This window comes from Synchiropus splendidus, chromosome 4, assembly GCF_027744825.2.
Source record: "Synchiropus splendidus isolate RoL2022-P1 chromosome 4, RoL_Sspl_1.0, whole genome shotgun sequence".
NCBI classification, from domain to species: Eukaryota; Metazoa; Chordata; class Actinopteri; order Syngnathiformes; family Callionymidae; genus Synchiropus; species Synchiropus splendidus.
The window spans coordinates 1849434-1870060 of NC_071337.1; the positions used below are offsets into that span (position 1 = coordinate 1849434).

At 51.8% G+C, this 20627-nt stretch overlaps 3 protein-coding genes across 7 annotated transcripts in view; 2 read left to right on the forward strand and 1 right to left on the reverse strand.

The window, feature by feature from the left end:
* Positions 1-763: 763 nt before the first annotated feature.
* Positions 764-5730, forward strand: LOC128757327 (inhibitor of nuclear factor kappa-B kinase-interacting protein-like). Of its 2 annotated transcripts, XM_053862528.1 has the most exons (4): positions 764-1068; positions 1137-1254; positions 3787-3996; positions 4410-5730. In XM_053862528.1, the coding sequence occupies exons 1-4, from the start codon at positions 866-868 to the stop codon at positions 4947-4949; spliced, it is 1071 nt and encodes a 356-aa protein (XP_053718503.1). In that variant the 5' UTR covers positions 764-865; the 3' UTR covers positions 4950-5730. The 2 variants fall into 2 exon arrangements, with proteins under 2 accessions (XP_053718503.1, XP_053718502.1); XM_053862527.1 differs by lacking the exons at positions 3787-3996; positions 4410-5730 and adding an exon at positions 2308-3757.
* On the reverse strand, positions 5386-10330 carry ckap4 (cytoskeleton associated protein 4). Its single transcript, XM_053862526.1, has 2 exons — positions 9826-10330; positions 5386-6911 (listed from the first exon to the last, which is right to left on the reverse strand). Exons 1-2 carry the CDS (start codon positions 10150-10152, stop codon positions 5766-5768), a joined length of 1473 nt encoding a protein of 490 aa, XP_053718501.1. The 5' UTR covers positions 10153-10330; the 3' UTR covers positions 5386-5765.
* Positions 10331-11783: 1453 nt separating this feature from the next.
* Positions 11784-20627, forward strand: part of bltp3b (bridge-like lipid transfer protein family member 3B) — a 34713-nt gene continuing 25869 nt past the window's right edge. For all 4 annotated transcript variants that reach the window (XM_053862014.1, XM_053862015.1, XM_053862016.1 and 1 more), the window contains exon 1: positions 11784-12090. In XM_053862014.1, the coding sequence (XP_053717989.1) occupies positions 12047-12090 (44 nt within the window). In that variant the 5' untranslated portion in view covers positions 11784-12046. The remainder of the gene's footprint in view (positions 12091-20627) is intronic.

A 20627-nucleotide genomic window follows, 5' to 3' on the forward strand; every position in this document is an offset into this window, starting at 1 on the left:
TTCTGGAGAGACCTCACTCACTCGGCAACCCCTCCCACATGCAGCGGCCACACACACAGAGGAACAGCCACCTGCAGCAGACACTCTACAGTCACTCCTACAAAAGCTTTATTTCTTTTTCCATTCATTGTCATGGGAAAATTGATTCAGATTCGCTTCTCAAACGGCCGTCTGGAACAGATTGTGGTCGAGAACCGTGGTACCACCGTATTAGAAACCAGGTGAAGAAATGATCATGGCGTCAGAGTCTATTCTCCAGATCATGATCCAAACTATCAGTCCTTTGTCTTGTGTGGTGAAAAACCTTGTCACAATTCTCTCTCCTAAAATGCTTGTTTTCCATGGCCTTATTGAAGATGTCACTCAGACTTTGTGTCGATATGAGTATCAGAAACATAGACACGAACATGACAATAATAATAATAAAAAATAAATTAGAAAACAAAAAACAATTGCTCAGATCGAACCGTTTTGTCGTATACTGTGACGCTGATTTTTGGCTGCCGCCTACGTGGCTGGCTGATGCGTTCAAGTCCCTCCTGTTTCGTCGGAATGTTACTCTTTATCGCGTTTGTGCGAATAAAACACACCTTTCGTTATGGTTATTATGTTCTCGTGCCGTATTCAGATGCATGAATGCAAATGTGTGGATATTTAAAATACATTACAAAAATTAAAGCTGAGTTTCTATAGCATTGCACAGAATGCAACTATTTTCGGAAAGGACGTGAACGCCGCATCCATACAACGAGGACTTGTGAGCAGGCGAGTTCGGCAAACTCCTGTGCTCCGCTCCAACCGCCATGAAAGGTGCGTGATTTCCACCAGAAGACGGGGTTTGTCGCTGGAAACTCTCGTGAAGAAGATGCCTAGTGACGTGAAACAGCGGAAGAAGACTCCGCAGCAGGGCGAGCTCAAGAAAAGCAGCGAGGAACCGTCGGCCGAAGGCGAGAAAAGCCAAGTCCAGAAAGTCTCGATCGAGACGGGAAACGTCGATAAAACGTGGCTCGGGGACCTGAAAACTTTCCTGTGCCTGGCGTCTCTTGCCGCCTGCGCCGCTCTGAGCTGGTGAGTTCGTGAACGCATCTTCCGACCGCGTTGTGTTTACGGTCGGTACAGTAAAGCTTGTGTTGCAGGATGGTTCTGCAGCAGAACGAGAGGTTCGGTCGGATAGAGGAGCAGCATGCGGCTCTGCTGGGGAAGACCTCCGCTCTGTTTGCGATGGAGGAGCAAGTTCTGCTGCTCTCCAGAAAGGTGGGTTCGGTTCGCGCGTGGAAACCGCCCCAAACAGACGTGGGTTTGATCCCAGACTGGCCCTGAAATTCACGGCCAACTGAACAGATCTGATGCTGCCGGAACCTGAACGCATCCTCTGCTTCCGCCAGTTTCAAACCCACCTCACTGCGACTGGTTGTTGTCGTTGACTTAGTCAGAGTGAAACACTTCGCCTCGTTTCAATGTTATTTTTCTGAACCCGGATGAAGAGAAGTATGAGCTCGCGTGTGTGGCTTGGTGGAGTCCTGACTGACATGACCCTCTGCGCTCGCGAGGTCCACCTTCCGCGCCTTGTTATTGGGCTCTGAATTGCCCTCACACTTCACCCCTCGTGTCTGTAGCGACACCTACAGGGCTGTGTAGAGTGTAAACGCAGGTGATGCTGCTCTCCCTTCATGTCAATACAAAGCTACTAGAGGGGGCAGGTGGTGATGCATTTGAAACCCAAATATCGGGAGTCAAAGGTCAAGCATGACGTGACGAAGCACAAGCTGCGTATCCGAGAATCACAGCCGAATCTCGTCAAAGTCGTTCAAGTCACAAATGTTGCTGATCCTTTTGACAGTGGACTGGGAAACACCTGGGGCTCAGTGGCTTTCATGCCGTGACTTCTTGTGAACCCCAAATCAAACCTGTCCAGCTGATATTTCACCAATATATAGTCAGCTAAATATTCCGAGTGCAGTTGACTCAAACGGACAGCAGGTGGCGGCACCGCTCCAGAGCTACCTCCCAGTGGACAAAGACCTATCTCTCCCCAAACCGAATCATTTGTTCTGTGTCCCATTTCACACGTTTCCTGAAAATGTCATTCAAATCCCTCCCAAACTTTTCAAGTTTCAAGGCAGCGACAACCTCCCAGTCAGGCGGCACGACACTGGCGTGCTATTGCTCTCTAGCGCCCCCTCCAGTTCCCAGTCAGGCCTGGGGGAACAGACGTGATGACGCTGCATGTTTCAGTCGTGCATGTTCTGCTGCTGCGGACCGTGGACCTCCAGAGAAACAGCTCCCTGTTTTGTGTTGCGGCTGCAGCTGGACGCCTCGGAGCCGGACCTCCAGAGGGCGCTGTCTGCAGCGTCGCGGAGCAGCCGACTGCAGCGGGACGTGGCGGCGCTCTCCTCCGTGATCACGGTGCTTCAGGGCGAGGAAGCCTCGGCGTCTGAGAAGCTGCAGCGGGTCAACGCTCGCTTCCTGAACGTGACAGAGACGTGGCAGGAGCGGCTCGCCGCCGCCGGCTCTGACCTGACCCAGCTGAAGGCCTGGTCCCGGCAGGCCCACACCAGCGCCACGGCGCAGGTGAACGAGGCCGAGCGGAGGGCCCGGCTCCTGGAGGAGAAGCTGCAGGAGCTGGAGGACAGCACCCAGAGGAACGCCCGCGCCCTGGAGCGCACCGAGGAGGCTGACGCCCGCAAGGCCCAGGAGCACCTGGACTGGAACACCCAGCAGGTCCACAGACTGGAGCAGCAGCTCCGCACCCTGGCGCTGGCTGAGGCTCAGCTCCAGGCCCAGCTGCAGGAGCACATCCCCCGGGCCCAGGAGTGTGAGGAGCAGTTGCCCCGGGTGGAGGAGGCCGTGCGCTCCATCCTCCGCATGGCCGCCGACCTGAGCGCCGCCGAGACCAGGCTGGAGGAGGCCACCCTGCAGGTCCTGGGCACGGAGGACAGCATGCTGAAGGCGCTGGCTCAGATCCTCCAGCTGCGGCAGGACGTGGACTCGCTGCAGGCCCACAGCGCCATCGGCGTGATGAAGAAGGAGCTGTCCGTGGTGAAGGAGGCGGTGCACGAGCTCGCCGTGGTGCTGAGGGAGAGCAGGGCGGCCCTGGAGGAGGAGGATTGGGGGGGGAGCTCGGCTGACCCGGAGTGAACCATTGACACACCTCCTCATGAAGCAGATGCCAGAGGAAATAATGCCGACCAAGAATCCTGGAGTGGATCCCCGGCCACAGGAGTGAGGGCCAGAACCCAAACCCCTGGACCAGCGGGGAGACCTGATACCCTCATCCAAATCCCAAAGTTATTCCCAACACCTGTCAAATGCATTTCACTGATCACATCTCTTATTTATCTCTTCTTAAAATGAGAAGGGAATGAAAACTCTTTTTGGTTTTGGACGTGTTGTTGCTGTTTTGTTGTCGCTCATTTGAATATACAACTGGATAGTGGTGGAGGATTATCCAGGACTTTTCAAATACTGCCGTCTTTGCCTCAGAAGTCACGTGCAGGTTGGTGCTCTTCCCCTGCTGAGGGCTTCTGGAGCAAGGACCTGATGGTTCACACCTCAGGACCTTCAAACATGTTTGTATTGAGGACCGTCTCTGGGTCTATTCTGTGCTTGTCGACTCGTGAGTCTCCACCCACTGTCAAATAAACGGTTCCTACATGGTGTAGCTCAGGACTCAGGTCTGCTCTATGCTCCCCCTGCTGGACTGCATCGTCTTTGTATGAGCGATTCATTCAATTCCAACGGACTGAATTTGTTTGAAACCCGACCCTTCTCTCCTCTGTGTGGCAGTGTGGCAGCTTGCAACTGGCCTTGACGGGTCTTCCGAAGGAGCCGGACTCTCTGGAGGGGCTGGACCAGGACGTGGCTCGGCTGAAGGACTGGGCCTCGGAGCTCGCGGAGAGGAGGTCTCTGCTGGAGGGCAGCCTGACCACGCTGACCGATGCTGTGGACCAGATCCAAGGACGGACCACTGCCATCACCAAAGACTTCTCCAACAAGGTGCGCCAGTGTGGGCTCCTGGACCTGGACTGTGAGGACCTGGACTCTGTGGATCTACACGCCAGTCTGGGTCTGCAGCCGAGGAGCAAGGAATTTGCTTTGGCTACTGGTGTTGTGGAGACTGAGAGCAGAGCCAGTCCAAGACCCATGGGGGGGGTGTGTGTGACCGAGACTGAGACCAAGCTGAATCCAGAAGTCACACACACACACACACACGTTTGTTTCTCACTGCAAAAGTAGTTTCTGGGTTGACTTTGGTCTTTGATCTCATCTTGGTGTTGGTCTCAGCCCCTCAGTGGTCCTGGTCTTGACTCGGACTCTTGGTCTCCCTTCACCCAACTGATTTGAGTCGATCAAAAGATTCGTTTTGTTTTCTTACTCTGCCATGATTGACCTTTGTGTGTGGCCTGTAGGTGGCGTCAGTGAGGACGGACGTCCGCAGGATGGACGGCCTGCAGTCGGAGCTGGACCCGCTGCTGTCTCACGTTGGCGAGCTGGAGGGCAAGGCCGCGCAGGTGGAGCGCAGCATGGTCAAGCGCATCGGGGACCTCCTGGTCAGCAGTGTCGAGCGCGTCTCGGGTCTCCGGGCCGCCTCGGAGCGCAACACGCAGGCCGTGGAGCGGCTGCGGCTCAGAGTCCCGGAGCTCCAGGCGGCAGAGCGGAAGATCTCGGATCGGCTGCGGGAGCTGGAGGGCAGCAGAGCGCGGGTCATTCGGACGGTGACGTTCGCCAGCGATCTGAAGCCGAAGCTGGCCACCATGAAGCGGGACTTCGCGGCGTTTGACCCGCAGCTGGCGGATCTGACTCTGCGTATCGGGAGGCTGGCCGAGGACCTGACCCAGAGGGAGCGGGAGATCACGGAGCTGCGGCGCTCGCTGAGTAACCTGACGGCAGCGGAGCGGCAGCTGGGTCTGGGAACGTTGGAGTTACCGGACAGTCCGCAGCCGACGTGACCTTGGGCTGACCTCTGTGGCAGTGCATCACGGTCACAGAAATTTAGAGGCAGAGATTTATCACACTCGCATCCAGCTGGAGTTCAGCTGAGAGGCGGAGGAGCCGGGCACTTGCCCCTGCTGTCCTCCAGGGGTCGCTCTTCAAAATAAATTCTCGACTCACACCTGCTCAGAAAGTGGTGAATAATGTTGATGTGAACTGCTACAACTGTGTGTAATGTTGATGTGAACTGCTACAACTGATCCAAAGTGGAGCCAGAACCCGATCATCATGAATCAGAAACGCCAGAGGTCAAAGGTTATTTTTGCCCAACTCGTATCGATAGGTCTGGATTAGGAAATGACATGAACGCAACAGCAACAAACCAAGAGCCGACAGAAGAGGTCAGAGGTCATGGGACGCCTCCCTGGCGAAGGCTTTGCTTGCTTACACCAGCCGTCACCTCTTGTTCAGAACGTGGAAGATATTTGTTGCTCTTAACTTCCTTAAACTTCGGTCTTGCAGAGTATTTAATGGACGACTGGTTCTCCTCCCGTGTTGATGGACCAGAGCGGCTCCAGTTTGTTGTCAAAACAATCTTTATTCCTTGGAAAAAGTAAACAAAAGGAGTGCTACCCTGAAACATGTTGGCACCCGAACTACAAGTGGCCCCTCACCCAGGTCCTGTGACACCCATTCTGGAGTGTTCCGGGACCGACGGTCCCGCTTCATGTTCAAGAAGGTCCATGAGCGACGGTGTTGTAGCTCCATCAGCAGCGCCCGCTGCTGACCTTCCTTCAGGTCCAGTGCAAGTGTGTGAGCGGCGGCCGGCGGCGCTACTCTTCCGCGCGGCTGCTGCTGCTGCTGGACACGCCCTCCTGCAGGGAGGAGATGGCCTGTTCCTGACTCTGCAGCCTGGCGGAGGTCTTCTCCTCCAGCTCCGACAGCTTGGAGAGCAAGCTCTGCAGCGCCCTCTGGCCACTCTCCTCCTGAGAGACCACTCTCTTCCGCAGCTCCTCCAGCGGCTCTTCCCAAGCCGAGCTCTCCTGAGTGGACTGCAGCTGGTCCAGCCGGCCTCTCAACAGCGCCAGCTCTCCTCCCAAGGTCACCTTGGCGTCGTCCGCCGCGCGTCCCTGCTCGGCCACAGAGCTCTCCAGGGTGCCCGCCTTCCCGAGCAGCGAGTCCACCTTGTAGGTGATGTCGGAGATGGAGGCAGCCAGCGAGTCGGCGCTCTCCTCGGACGCCTTCACTCTGGTCTCCAGCTCCTCTGACCTCCCCTGGGCTTGAGCCGCCGCCTCGCTGGCCTGCTTCTGGGCTTCTTGTGCTCTGCTGAGGGCCTGCTCCAGCTCGCTCTCCAGGGTCTCCCTCTGGTCCTTCAGCGCCTGCAGGTCCAGCTGGGCCTCGGACAGGGAGCGCTTCAGGCTCCCCGCCGCCTCCTGGACCAGCGCGCGCACCGACTGGACCTCGTCCGACAGCGACGCCACCTCCCTGTTGCGTGTCTGAAGCTCCTCCCTCACCGAGCCGATCTGCTCCCGTAGCGATCCGGCCCGCGAGTCCTCAGCGCCCTGCGCCGCTTTGATCTCCGCCACCGTGTTGACGATGGCCTCCAGCTCCTGCCTGAGGAGCGCAGGGTTCTCGGCCCCGCCCACCAGCGCCTGGAGGCCGGCCACCTGCTGCTGCACCTCGGCATGAGCCGACGTGACCTCAGCCACGCTGGCCTTGAGCGCCTCGCTGACCTCGGCCAGCCGCTGCTCCACGCTCCTCTCCACGGTGGAGAGGTCGCTCTCCTGGGCCACCTTCACTTCCTTGATGCTCTCAGACAGGTCAGCCAGAAGGTCACTCTGGAGATTCCTCACAGTCTCGTCCACCTTCTTGGTCTCCAGCTCCCCTGCCTTCATTCTGCTGACAGCGCCCTCTAGCTCTGAACGGGTGATGCTCAGGGACGACTCCAGACCTTCCACCAGGCGCTTCAGAGACTCCACCTGCAAACATGGAAAGCACGTTGGTGAGACTCCGTCTTCAGCTCGGGACACAAAGACTGATGCCCCAGTGAGACGCCCCAAGAACATCCAACCCATGCCTCACTCTCTCAGAAGATCTGGATCAAATACAGCACAACTCTCCTGTCCACTCCTTCATCATCATCATCACCAAGAAGGAGACGCTTTCCACAGCGGTGGTTTGTCTGCGCCCCAAATAACTTGAAAGGTCATGGAGGGATTTGGAATGATAGCTTCCTATTAGGGAGAGAGTCGCCTCATTTTTCAGCCATCAATTCAGGCGTTCAGGACTTTCAAGGTCTCAGTGCTCCTTGGTGGTCCAGCGGTCCATTCCCTCTCAGGGAACAAAGTGTGAGTTCTTTAAAGATTTCATTGTTGGTGGAGGTTTGAGCTCCGAGTTACAGAATGAGCAGCAGCTAGTTTAACCTTCAGCAGAGCACTCAGGGAGCACCGCCCCATACCGAGCAGCTCCAGCCCCCCCCGCACCCCAACGATCCTGGATCCAGACGGTGATCCCAAATGAAAAAATTGATGCCCTCCAGCACTCCAAACCAGACGCCCTGAATGTACCATTCAGTGCCTGTATAATGCCCAACTCCTACTGTCATCTCACTGGTTTACATTAAATTGGGTTTCTGCCCAGTAATTTCACCCAATATGATCCAAATTCACGGGTTCTCGAACCTTTCACCCCCGTATTTTAGCCATCGCGGTCACTGTATTTGTTTACTGCCGTAATCTTGTGGTGAGTCGCAACACTCGCGGCATGGAAGCAGCTATTGATAGGATGTCTGACGCTGATGACAGGAGGAAACCACAGATAAGTTCCTCATTGCTTTCTAATCTGAGGAACACCTGGCGCTCCCCCCTCCTCCCATCCCAGGCTTTTAGCTGGGAGGGCGTCTGGCCATCTGCAAAACATGAAAAAATGGACATCCAACTCTTGACCGTATCTTGGCTGCCAGAGTACCCTGATATATGGCGGCACCTGGCGGCCAAATGACGCTCGACAATCTGGCGTCTATTTTTTCATGTTTTGCAGACGCCCAGACGCCCTCCTCGCTAAAAGCCAAAACCCCGCAGCAAGCGGACAAACACACAGCCCTTTCAGAATGAGAGCAAAATAGCTTAACAGGGATCAAACTTCAAGTCTTCTATTGGTTGAATCAAGCGACAAGCCGTGATATATATATATGTGTTGTTTGAATGAATGAAGGTTGTGGTTGTGACAGTTTAGAAAACCATCACAGCTGATACAACTGCCTGTCATCACCATGGCTTGTAGTCGTAAGGGAAAGAATCATTTATTATTATTATCATTTTAATGAATCAGGGTCAGCCAAGTAAAACAGCTGCATCTCAAAGTGTTACCGTGGTCATGTCTTACTCAACATTTATTCGACTCAGCTTGTTTATCTGTTGTTTATCAAGTTATTTTGGTACAAATAGGTGTTTACAGCTGTGTTTTTTACAAAGCAAGTTGTCAGTCGTTGACATGGCGTGTCAGGAGGGGGCGGGGTTATGTGTTGGGGGGCGGGATATTGGACGCCCTGTTTCAACATCCTAGCTAAAAGCCTGCTCCAGAACTTTCCCAGTTACTTTCAACACAAACCACCTGCTTGACGGAGGAAGCCAGTGCAGAAGTGTGGACACTGAGCTGCCTCAAGATGGCGGGTGACACCAGCACGTGAGAGGCCGGAGCTGAAGCAACACGGCCTGAAGCTTCCACTTGACCGAGCGCTGAGCTCTGAGGGCCATGGCAGGTGTTTGCTAGCGACTGTGGCGTGTTTGAATCCAACAGCTCCGATGGCAAATCAAAGGTCCTGTTAAACCTGTGCCTCCCTGCTGACGCTGGGCTGAGCGCTCTCTTGGCTATTCCAACTATTTACAGGCAGCTTCCTCCGCCATCATTAAAAACCTGCCCCAGGGAGGCAGTGTGAAGGCGTGGACCACAGGAGAGTCAGGTTCAGACTGACTCACTCCCTCCCTCGTCCGTTTGAAATACATACACTGACTAACCAGGAAGTGTTCAGGCGCTGAGCCGTACCTGAGGTTGAAAGCAACCGATGAGCATCGATAAATATTAGCTCAGCGCATGGCCACCAGGGAGCCTGACACAGGGGTGAAGAAATCTGTCCATCAAACAAGCTCCGTCCGACCTGCGAGGAGGCACTTACAGTCAAAGCCAGGCTCTTATTCTCTGGGCTGGATGGAGCCAGGAGGTGCTGAAGCTTTAATCTCTCACACTCCAGAGTTAAAACAGATTTCACTTTAATAATTGAACCCTGGCAGGAGCGCCTCCGTCCGTCCGTCCGTCCGTCCGTCCGTCCCTCCTGACCACTGCTGGCGGGTTGGCTGGACTTACATTGCTCAACAGTTGGGTCGCTGCACTGGCTTCTGCATCTTATTGTTATATTTACTTCTGCTAGATAATATCTTCATCCTACAGTGTGCTTCTGTGCAGCTTGGGTTTACTATGCTGCGCTGCAGGGACCATTTCCTCTCGGAGGAACACAAAATCATCTTTAGTGATCTCACATTATTGCTCAGTTTTGTTCATTCATTATTTTCTTGTATTAATAGATGAAGTATTATTGTTTTGTTCGTTGTTGCAGGTTGTGCCAAGGCACTTTCCTGGTTGGTGGGATCCTCACTGACCCAGGCAATAAAGCTGACTCTGACTCTGATCTTTGCTGAGAAACTGTCTAACAAAACACGAATACCATCAGTTCACCTTTCGGTTGGTTACCAGTTCGCGGCTGGAACAAAATAATCTCAAACGAACTTCGGTTGTGAAGACGGACGGACACGTACACCGCCGGTGACGTCACCCGCAGCAGCAGCCGCAGCAAACTTCTGATCCACAGGTTCAAGCGTAAGAGTTGCTGGACGGTACCTGGAGCTGGACTCCGTCCACCGCGCCGCGCAGCTGGCCGCTCCTCCGCGCGCTCTCCTCGGTCCTCGCGCTCGCCTCGCGGACTTCCTCCAGAACTTTCTGGCAGTAAAGCGCAGCGAAGCCGACGGCCGCCGCCAACACGGCGTACAGCAGCGCAGAGGCGAGGCTTCGGAGGCAGCCGGTGGCGGCTGGCTTCTGCGGAGAGCGCGGCCCCTGGGGGCCCGCGGAGCTCGCGCCGTTGCTCTTCTGGCTCTTCTTGGGCGCATCTTCGTGGTTGCTGGCGCTTTTCTCGCCCTTCTCGCTCTTCTGCCGGTTCTTGGCGGCCATGGCGGGTGTGCGGACGTGGAGAGCCCGGGAGTCAGAGCCGGAGCCGTGCAGTGGTGGATGGATCAGGAGTCGGGTCCAAACCCACTGGAACTAGCAGCGTATCAGGGAGCGCGTCGTGTCCTTCAGAGGAAGGGGGTGGGGGGGTCGTGTTGAGGTATGCGGATGGGGGCCGGACCGCTTTTCAACTCTTCGATCCACGTTCGCCCCTCAGAACCAGGAAACGCGGTGTACGGGTACTACCCCGGTCAAAAACAAAGTCAAACTCCTGGCTCTGACGTCACCGAGTCACTCAAGCGTTCGCCTCCGACCAAGCTGGAGAGTCGGAGGCCCATAATTTGGGAGACCTGGCGCTGTCATCCGCAGCCCAACACCTGTCCATGGACAGAACCGGCGGCGCCTGTTGCAGCTCCACGGGGTGAGAGGCGGGGGACACCCTGGAAAGGTTGAAGCCTCCAGATGGGTGTTTATTTACAACCTGCAATCTCGCATCATCCAGGAGAAGAGGAGGGGGCGCGGAGGAGGGGTCATGACCTCGCCCCTCCCTTCATACGTGGCAGCTCCAGCCCAGCATCCCAGCATCATGGTTCAGTTTGACCTCAAGTCCAACCGACCAGTCTTCATCGGAACGTTTCACAGCTCGCGGAGCGTCAACACAACAAAGTTTACTCAACGCGACGGTATCTGTCGCAGGAAAACTGAAAGGTCAAAATGAGTAGTTCACATCACCAACACCAGAGGCCGCTAGGGTACAAGAAAACCCGCCAACCTTGTTTCAATTTCCATTGCGGCCACGTCACATGACCTTGGTGTGGGCCGTCATGTCCCAAAACAGAACGAATAAAAACAACCAATATTTCAATCCGAAAGACAAAATTAAAAAGATAAAAGGCTGCGCGATGCAATTACTCAATGAAAACTCAGTTTGAATAGTTTTTTTTTTCATTTAATATCCAATTTATATGAAGCATTTTCGATATGTAACGTCAGGATTTACTTTCTTCTTGATCTTGGCGCAAACCTTGATAAGACTGTGTCATTGGCACAGGTCACATGTCCAGTTGGTGCAGGTCACATGACTAGAAATCAATAGTCATAAAGCTGCCATGGACAGAGACACTGACCCACTGTCTGAATGTCAAATTGAATTAAACAGTTAGTGTTGCATTCTCTCAGCAATACGCTCGAGGACACTGGGTTCGGATGGAACCGAGGTTTGAGTGTTCTCCCTGGGCTTGTCTGTCTTTCCACTCGGATTTCCTCCCACTGTCAGGGTGCGATGTAAACCATTTTAGAGACAGGCTCCAGCCCCTTGTGGATACGTAATGGAGTGAAGCTGGAGAAATGAGAGAATGGCTGTTAATAGTGCGTTGGTTATTTAAGCGCATGCGTTTATGTCGCAGTGATAACCAAGACAAGAAGATTACTGAAGTCCGGGAGAATATCTTCAAACGCGTAGGCAAAAATCACAGACCTTTTTATGTAAAACATAGGAATCGATTTATATGGGCCATAATATTTAAAACGCACTCATTCCAGATAAAAATGCCATTGAAAATGAATGAAGAAAAAGCGGCTGAGTTGGTGCTGCAGATTTTCCCGACGGTCCTTGAAGGCGTCACGAGTCCACGCCTCGCCGCGGTGACAGCAGACATTGGCCGACCCGCCGACCGACCGCCCAGGTGTTCAGGGACGATTCACCGGTGCTCCGTGGATGGACCTCCGTGACATGGCCTCAGCCACGAAGCGGCTCCGCGGACCCGCCCGCCCACGGCTCCTCACGGAGCGTCTCTCCTGCTGTTGAAATGACGAGGTGGTGACGAGCGTTCGTCCGTCGAGCGGAAGCTACTGAGCTAAGCGGGACTCCGGGGCTGCTCGGTACCGGACGGGACCGACAATGGCCGGACTCATCAAGAAGCAGATTTTGAAGCATCTTTCCAGGTCAGTGTGGGCAGGGGGGGTGAGACGGCGGGAGCTGTCACACACACACACGGGCGGTTCTGGTCGTGAAGCCTCGTCCCATGTTGAACCCAGACGCGTCGTTAACTGCATTCCCTGGTGACCCAGCGCTGACTGTGACCCAGCACTGGCTGTGACCCACATGACTGACCGACTGCCCCCCGCCAACCCCGCGGCTAACCGGCTAACTAGCTGGTTTAGCTTGCCATGCTAATCCCTGACAGGTTGGACCAGTCGAGTGCTCACGAGTGATTCGCTAAAACAACAATCTCTGCGTCCGCCTCGCGCCTCCTCTCCACGCAGAGAAGCTCCAGTGAGGACCAACTCGTGTTCGCCCGGGTCGATACTCGGGAACTGGTTGGTCTCCTTGCGTTTCACTGGAACAGTTTCTTCGTTCTTCCACGCATTTGGAAGCAGCTTTAAAGCTGCGCGTGCCCGCGTCCGTATTTCCTGTAGACCTCAGTTTATGGCTTAATGTTCTAGCGAGGCAAGTGTGGTTCATGAGCATTATGATGATCGAATGAGCGGAGAGGCTGGACAGGTCATCTGTCAGTCACAGGCAGTTGAGAGTCACTGCGTGTGGTTCCCTCCAAACCGCAGGTTCGAACCGTCGCCTGACGCGAGCCTGCATCACTGGTCTGAGCTGCTGAAATCACAACACGCTACTGTGGCTGAACAACAAGTGAACAACAACGTACAGTCACAGTACGAGATACTCCGCCAGCTTCAAACACAGACATCTTCCTAAAGTATCCGTCAAGTCATCTAATTCATGTGGAAAATATGCAGGAGTGACAATACCACACGTTGCTATCCTGTAAATACAGACGTGTATTTGTCCAGGGGCATAACTTGAATAAAATATTATCCAGTATGATGTTCATGACAACAAGCGAGTTGTCAGTTTGACTGTCAGTGAAGTGTCGCAGTCCTACAGAGCAAAGAACAGCTTCCTAAATCAACTCGGTGTACTGTTCACATTAGAAATGCAGTGGTGTATACATGTCTTTATTTATTAAATCAGAATGGCTGACTTGAAACACCATTAAGAGGATGAATATTTTCTTTGACCCTTATATAGTAGACGTTTAAAACTGTAAATATGAGACAGATGTTGCCCTCTGTTAGTTGGTTTAACCCAGCAGTTGTTATGAATCACGCCCTACTTTACATTGATAGTAACAGCTCGATCGAGGGGCGTCTGGGGAAACGCTTCCTCGAGGTTTCTCTCTCCTGACAAATGTCCTTGGGTGTAGAAGCCTCCCCCCATTCTGCCCTGTCAGGATTGGGCAGCATTCACCTGCTCCCATGAATAATTGATTCTTTTCCACCGTCCCTTCATACAACTTTCAATGCTTGACTTCCTCATGAGGAGCCTTGTCCCGCTGTCGCGAGTGACGTCACACCTGTGGTGCGTCCGCACGCTTCTAACCCAGGTCGGATGAAAGTGAAGTGTAAATGTTTTGCTCCGACAGCAAGTCTTTCAGTTTGGGCTCCTTCCTGAGTGGAAAAGATCTCATCCCTGAAGCTACCAGACTGCATGATAAACTGGACGACCTGGTGTTTACGGTCAAAGGTGAGACTAGAGACGAGAGGTGTGGTGATGACTGCGCTCGCCATATAGTTTGCTTCCTCAGTCTTCAGTGATCCAACTAATAAACAGCTAAATAAATAAACACAAACAGTGAAGTGACCCCGGAGGCCGTCCACATCTCGCAGGCTCTGACGTCATGTATGATTGACAGATATTTAAGTTTGAACCCTGAAACCCTGTGAACATGATCTTTTTCACTCGCCGCTGTCGTTCGATCTGTCTGATCAAAGCTCAGTATTACGCAACCAGGCACTTCCAAACACAGTGACCTGATTCCCTGCAGGTTGACTCATACCTCTGTTAAGTTTTGACAAATGTTTTTTCGGATATGTGTGGTCCCGGGACGGATAAAAACACTTTTCTCCTGCCTCAGATTCCTGTCAAATTCTCTCTCCTTCAATAATTCAGCAGAAGCCGGAGAAAGGCTGACAGAATGAGAGAGCAGAGACAACACAGATGAGATAGAAATAGAAGGTGTTTGTTCCCGCACCACCATCAACACACTAATATAGAAACAGCAGGTTGGTGGAGGAGAAGCCCGGCAGGTCTTGTGACCAGTGAAATATTAATTCCTTGTGCTGATCAAGTATCCACCTGCTTCAGACGCGTCTTAACCTGGTTTGAGGACGACTGTCGATACAGAGCGCCGCTAGTGTCGCTGGCTCGAAGGAACTGTCATGTTAAACACTTGTTTGTAGAGCGAGAACCAAACCAGAAAGTTGACTGACTTTAGAATGTTTGAAGAGAATTTCAGTCCTGCACTCCGGCTGCTCGACTGTCAGTCGTGCAGTGTGGAAGTGACTTTCAACAGAAATAAAAAGCTGACTGATGCAGGGATATTAATGTCAATACTGTGGCGTTTCCCCCAAAACTTGAAGCGGATAAGTGACTTTGTAGAATAGCCAAAGGAGCCACTGAACACAAACATCGCAGCACATGTAACGAAAAAGATGTTGAGGGTCCAAACTTAAAAATAACGGGGCTCAGTTTAGTTCATAGCCCTGGTGTCTTGGCGGCTCAGGGGAACAGACCCAAATGCTAAAGTCGCTGCTGGTGTACACACGAGTAGATAAAGCAAGAGATTTAATACAAATACACGAACGACGAAACAAGGATGTCGACACCGAAACGTAAAGCAAAGAAGAAAACACGAAGGGAAGGGAGAAAAGAAAAACGGTGGACACGAAGTGACCATCTGGCAACACGGTCTGGCACCAAGGTGTTGAAATCCACATGGCTTGATTGGAAGATTGGTGCCAGGTGTGTTGCTGTGAAGCTGGAGGAGGTGTGACAAGGGAGGAAACAGAACAACACACCACTGGGAAATGCCAAAATAAAAGCTCATAATAGAGAAACATGACACCTGGTGAGCCATGTGTTCTGGACAGTGAGGTTTAGGGGGAGAGGCTGGGGAAAGGGTGATGGCCAGTACAGGTCCTCACAAAGCCAGACCAATGTCTGAGTGAGATATTTGTTTTACACCATAAAGGATGAAGTTGAAATTAACTTGAAATTTTAATTGAAGTTATAATGTATGTGAGACTAGGGAGAAGTCGAAGTATCTTGGGGTCTTGTTCTCAAGTGTGTAAGGGACTCGGTGGCTGATGGAATGGTCATCAGTAGAACATGTGTGTGTGGATGTGTGGCCCAAGCATCAAGTGTATATGCTGGATATTAGTGACTGACCATTAAATGTATTTCTCTTTCGTTCTTTACAGTGTTTTCATGAAATATTTACAAACACATTACTGGAATTAAAACTAGTCCTTTCCATCGACTCATTTTTTACCTTTTTGTTTTATCAGTCATATTTAACCTGCAGACATGAACGTGCACCAACACAAGAAAGAAAATATTGGCTGCACTTAAGATTTCCAAGGAAGATCTGATCTAACAATCTGTGTCTTATAGTAAAAAAACACAGCTGATACCCTACCAACCCATGCATGAATTGGTTATTTATGGTGATGTGTGAAACGGTGAAAATATTAGCTGAATTTTCACAAACTTGAATTTGTGAAGAGACACAAAAGAAAAACTGCTGAGACGGATTGATCCAGACATGAAGAGTGTCATGTCGGGAGCGGTTGTTGATGTCGGCGCATGGTGTCATAGATCCTATCAGCCACGCTTCCACACCTGCGGCGCCCTCTTTTGCTGGGTGCAGCGCCACATGACTGATCCTCCACATCAGCCGTGAAAATGATGGAGCTCCTCCGTCAAGTGCTAGTTTCATCCCCCGGTATTATAGCTGACATGTTGAGCACCACCACAAACAAGCGTTCAGGACAGTCGGCTGACTCAGCAACTTTCCTTTGCTTCACCAAGTGACTTGATGTGGATATTTCTGGAGCCCAGGAGTGGAAACAGACTTTGTGCTTTTTCCACCTCCGTGATGATGCATTTGTGGTGCAGCCGACTGACATCAGGGAGAGAGAGAGAGAGAGAGAGACAGAGAGGAGTCTAACCCAAACTGGCTCCGTGACTCAGTGCACGCTGCCTTATTTTAGCAAAACAGAGCGGCAGGAGAAACGGCTCACACTCTTTAGACTGTCCTCGGTGTTTGAAAATGACTGACTCTTGTTGTAGGTTGGGCTGGTGAGTGTCCCAGCAGCCGTCCTTAAATGGGTTTCCACAGAAGTCCATTCAAATGAAGCCATCACGACACCAGCGGAACAAAAAATCCATAGCACTTAGTTGATGATTCAGACTGGATCGGAAAGGTTTCGGGCCCTTGCTAATGATTGGCACCCAAGCCTCACTCAGACGACCACGGCGACGGGACAGAAACGCTCCTGGCCCTGGCCACTGTGAAGAAGACGATGCTTGCTTTAGGGTTTCCCTCCGCGATATCTAATGCCCCTCCAGCAGGACGCCACGTCCTGACTCATGATTTCTCAGACATTGTAACACCAGCCGTGTAAGAAACAAGGAAAGCTAATGAGAACACTGGCTTCTGATTGAATCCTGGGAATTGCTGCCTGCGGCGGGAGCTTTTCGTTCAGAAGGGCTTGGTTGATTTTTAATTTGAAACTTACACAAATGCTTTTCCACTCAGCTGCCTGTGGAAGAGAAATCTCAATACATCCCTGAGAGAGGGTGTCTCAGATGAATCTATCTCAGGCCTCCCAGTCCCAGGCTCAGGGCCCCACTGTTCTACTGTGCTGCTGAACAGAGCCACATGCTCCAAACACGTCAGGCTGTGAGGCGTCACCTGAGCAGCTGCTCACCTGACTCAGTGTAGAGGTTAAAGCTCCTCCCTGTGTGTCACCAGGTTGCTGGTTCACATCCAGCGTACGTCTCTGGTGCATGTCTTTTTCAAATCCCTCCATTTGACCCTGATCCTCCTGGAAATATCAAGCAGCGTAGATAGAAATGTGGGTGCCATTGACTTGACTCCTCTATATTGGGACGTGGCTCCTGCCACCAATAACGTGGCCCCGGTCTGTGTGTGAGTGTGAGCCACGCTGCAGACTGGAGCGTCTCATCTTCACAGACTTCACCTCCATCAACAGTGAACCACAGGTGAAACACATGCCAGAGCTTTAGTTGAGGGAAGGACAGATTCAGACGTGGAACTGAGTCATGTCAGGGGTGTTGATGGTGGGTCTGATGAGGCTCCAAGTCTGAGGACCACCACTCACATCACCATTGAACCTGCAGCCAGGTTTATTGTTTATGTTTCAAAGTTAAACACCAGTCAAAGTCTTTGAACAATATTTTGACATTTAGCTGCAATAGCTCTTACTTTTCCCTCTTATTTCCTGTATAAACCATCATCTCAACAGCAACTTGACTGATACCGCAGCCAGTTCGGTGGCTCATTGGTTGAAGAGCCACATGGAACTGGGGAAAGAGCTGCATGTGGCTCGGGAGCCACGAGTTGGCTTGGCCTGATCACACCTTATGAAGACTTGTCCACTGCTCCTCTGCATCTGACATTAAAGAAATGAACAGTTGCTTAACAACGGGACTTTTGCCCCTTCAAAACCTAATCCAAATGCGTGAGTCAGTGCAGTGTCTTGACTCATCTGCATCTGCTCTGAACAGGAATCTCTGTGGGTTCATTTCCTTATACCAGACTGTGATTCTGACCCCCCACCAGTGTCCCGGGCTCAGCCCTGTTCTCAGACCTCAGAACAAGCGTCTAGCAAGTGTCTATGTCGGATCCATGCCTCTTTACTATAGGTGTCCCGCAGGGTACCTGACTCTTCTCCTTACAAACCAACTCCCTTGGCTCGGCAGCTGACTCGCATGTTATTCCCTACCACAGCTACAGTGATAAACACGCCCGGAGTCTCTGCATCTTCCCACCGCCACCTGATGAGAGGTGAGTCAGTGACCTGGATTTAAGTCGGCCAAGCCAGGATGAACTAAGATGGGGCCCCAACCAGACCAAAAACTGCTGCCCTGAATGTTGTCGAGTTCTTCAGTCAGAATGCTTTTAGCCCTCGACGCCCGGGTTATTCTGGCTGTGGCCCTGCCAACTCTCCGGCCACAGTCTTATGGAAGACATCAGGCCACGTGGTGACAAAGAGCCCACTGACACACATTGTAAGATGCCTCTGACAAAAGTGACTTGACTTCCTGACTGGACTCCACACAGAGCTCGACATACCCGCCTGTAAGCCTAATCTCCTGGGTCACGACCTTGTCCCATGTGAGGAGTGCGGTAATCTTTTCATTCCAGGCGCTGCAGTTCATCTGTCATATGTGAGCGAGGTTCATGACCGGTGATGATGTGACTCAGATAGCCAGTGTTCTTCAGGATGGGGTTCAAGTGTTTCACTTGTCATCTTAAAATCTGTCAGACAAGTCATGAATGTATAGAGCAGCGTTTTTCAACCGGGGTGCTGTGGCACACTAGTGTGCCGTGCGAGACCGTCAGGTGTGCAGTGGGAAAATGATCCACCTGATTCACCTCATGTGTCCAGAGACAGAAGTGGGCGATATGGTGACATTAAATCCTGACAATTAGAACTATACTGTAGAGCTCCAGTGTGTCCGTCAGTCAAAGCAGCGCTGCTGTGGTGCGCGGCGCTCCTCTTCCCACACACTCACAGCCAAGAAGCCGCTCACATGAGCAACTTCCTGCTGTTTTTAAAGCTGATGCGCCTCTGACTGGGCCACACACTTTCACCACAGAACCATGGAGGGAGGGAGGGAGGGAGGGAGGGAGGGAGGGATCCTTGTGGAAGCCGCCACCAGGCCAAAGACTGTCTGCAGCGCAGAGCTAACAGAGCTAACGGCTAACCTGACCTGTCTCACTTCCAAACTTTATTGATGGTCATGGACATGGTCAACGTTTGCTCTGTGCTCAAAAAGTTTACTTTGAGAAACAAATGCAGAACAAAAAAAATGCGCTCCAAAATGTGAAGAGAGAAAGAATCATTGTTTTTATGAAGCAAGTTCAGGCAAAGAAGCGAAGGATTTGTCTGGAAACTCAAAATCCAATCACATCATGCAAAAGAGAAGTGATCCAAGCCAAACAGCTATTTAAAGTCAGTAAATACATCAATAAATCATGATATATTTTGCCATATTGCCGCCCCTTTCTGGGCACCTTGGAAGCAAATACATTTTCTGAAACTTGTTTCTGCAAATAGCCTGGCAAAATAACAAGTGAGTGTCAGTAGCTACAGTTTGAATAGGGCTTTTCTATAGGACTTTGTCAAAGGAACCTGGGCCCAGGTTGGCCCAGTAAGATCAGTCGCGCTGAGTAAGGATCAAAGACCGAGGTTAGCCTCGTAACTGTTGGCAGCTTGTTTAGAAGCAAAAGACCTGTGGTGTCAAACTGATCCACTGAAGGAATGGTGTGGCTTTAGGTTCTTTTGTCAGCCAATCAGGATGCTCTGTTTCACCAGTCAGCGTTTGATGCTGGTTAGTTGGATGGAACCAAAACCTGCTGTCTCACTGTTGGTTTTTGCTCCCAGCACAGCAAGCTAGCTCTCCTCCCCACCTGTTGCCCTGAAACCTCAAGTTAGATACACTCAGGAAACCAGTTGCTAATGGGTAGTGAATCACTTTTTAAATGCAAAAACTTAAAATACATGACAATAATTCTGGACACATGCTCTGAAAACTGGGGATGGAAGACCTTTTATCATTGTACAACTCCATTCCTGCCATCAAAACAAAACTCTGCCTGATCTAATCTGTCAACGTGATTAAAACTCGTACACAGTTTTGCGTCCGCGCTTCCCACTGTTGCTCTCTTTATTCTGCGATTTCTGTGCTCCCTCAGAGCCTGTTGTGTTAACACTGTCATCTGTAACAGACATGAATACATAGCAGCGGCTTCATTTTCAGCTAAAAACTCGCATCTTTCACCTCTGTTGTTCTTTGTTTTTTTTCCGTGGCTCTGGCAGCTTGACAGGTGAGCTGCCTGCATGCTGGCGCCGCGACTGACGTGTCCCGTACGTGTCCCGTACGTGATGTCACGCCTCGAGACGCAGCAGAAGAAAGCAAGCGTCAATATTTTGCTTTCAGAAAATAACAACAGAAGTAACACACAGTGACTTGGATTTGTAACTTTACTGGCTGGTTTTGAAGTAGTAACGTGTTCCATTACTCTTTGCTGAAAAAAAGTGCTTATTCAAATATGTGGTCAAAATGATCGCAGAACCACGAGGTAGCAACTAGAGACAGAACCGTGGCCCTTCTGTGGAGCCCCTGCGGATTAGAGTGTGGAGGATAAGAAATGCTTGCAGTCAGAGGTTTCTAGGTCCTGAGTTGTTCACTTCCTTGTGGCCTGGACCGAGTTGACATGTCCTCACCCACAACAGCGGTGTTGATGAGTAATCAGAGCGCTGGCTGTTTGTGTCTGGCTCTGCTGAGGCAGCGCAGCTCCACATGCATCGGAGTGTGAAGCAGAAGGTCAGCGAGTGGCGCTACGTCTTCCTTGCTTTGACTCTGTAAGGTTGCT

Bases quoted from the DNA above. Each gene is read 5' to 3' on its own strand.
- LOC128757327 (XM_053862527.1), top strand. From the start codon at position 866: ATGCCTAGTGACGTGAAACAGCGGAAGAAGACTCCGCAGCAGGGCGAG. The intron at 1,069-1,136 runs GTGAGTTCGTGA...CTTGTGTTGCAG, and splicing joins GCCTGCGCCGCTCTGAGCTG to GATGGTTCTGCAGCAGAACG. The intron at 1,255-2,307 runs GTGGGTTCGGTT...TTGCGGCTGCAG, and splicing joins TTCTGCTGCTCTCCAGAAAG to CTGGACGCCTCGGAGCCGGA.
- ckap4 (XM_053862526.1), bottom strand. From the start codon at position 10,152: ATGGCCGCCAAGAACCGGCAGAAGAGCGAGAAGGGCGAGAAAAGCGCC. The intron at 6,912-9,825 runs GTACCGTCCAGC...CCATGTTTGCAG, and splicing joins TGGACGGAGTCCAGCTCCAG to GTGGAGTCTCTGAAGCGCCT.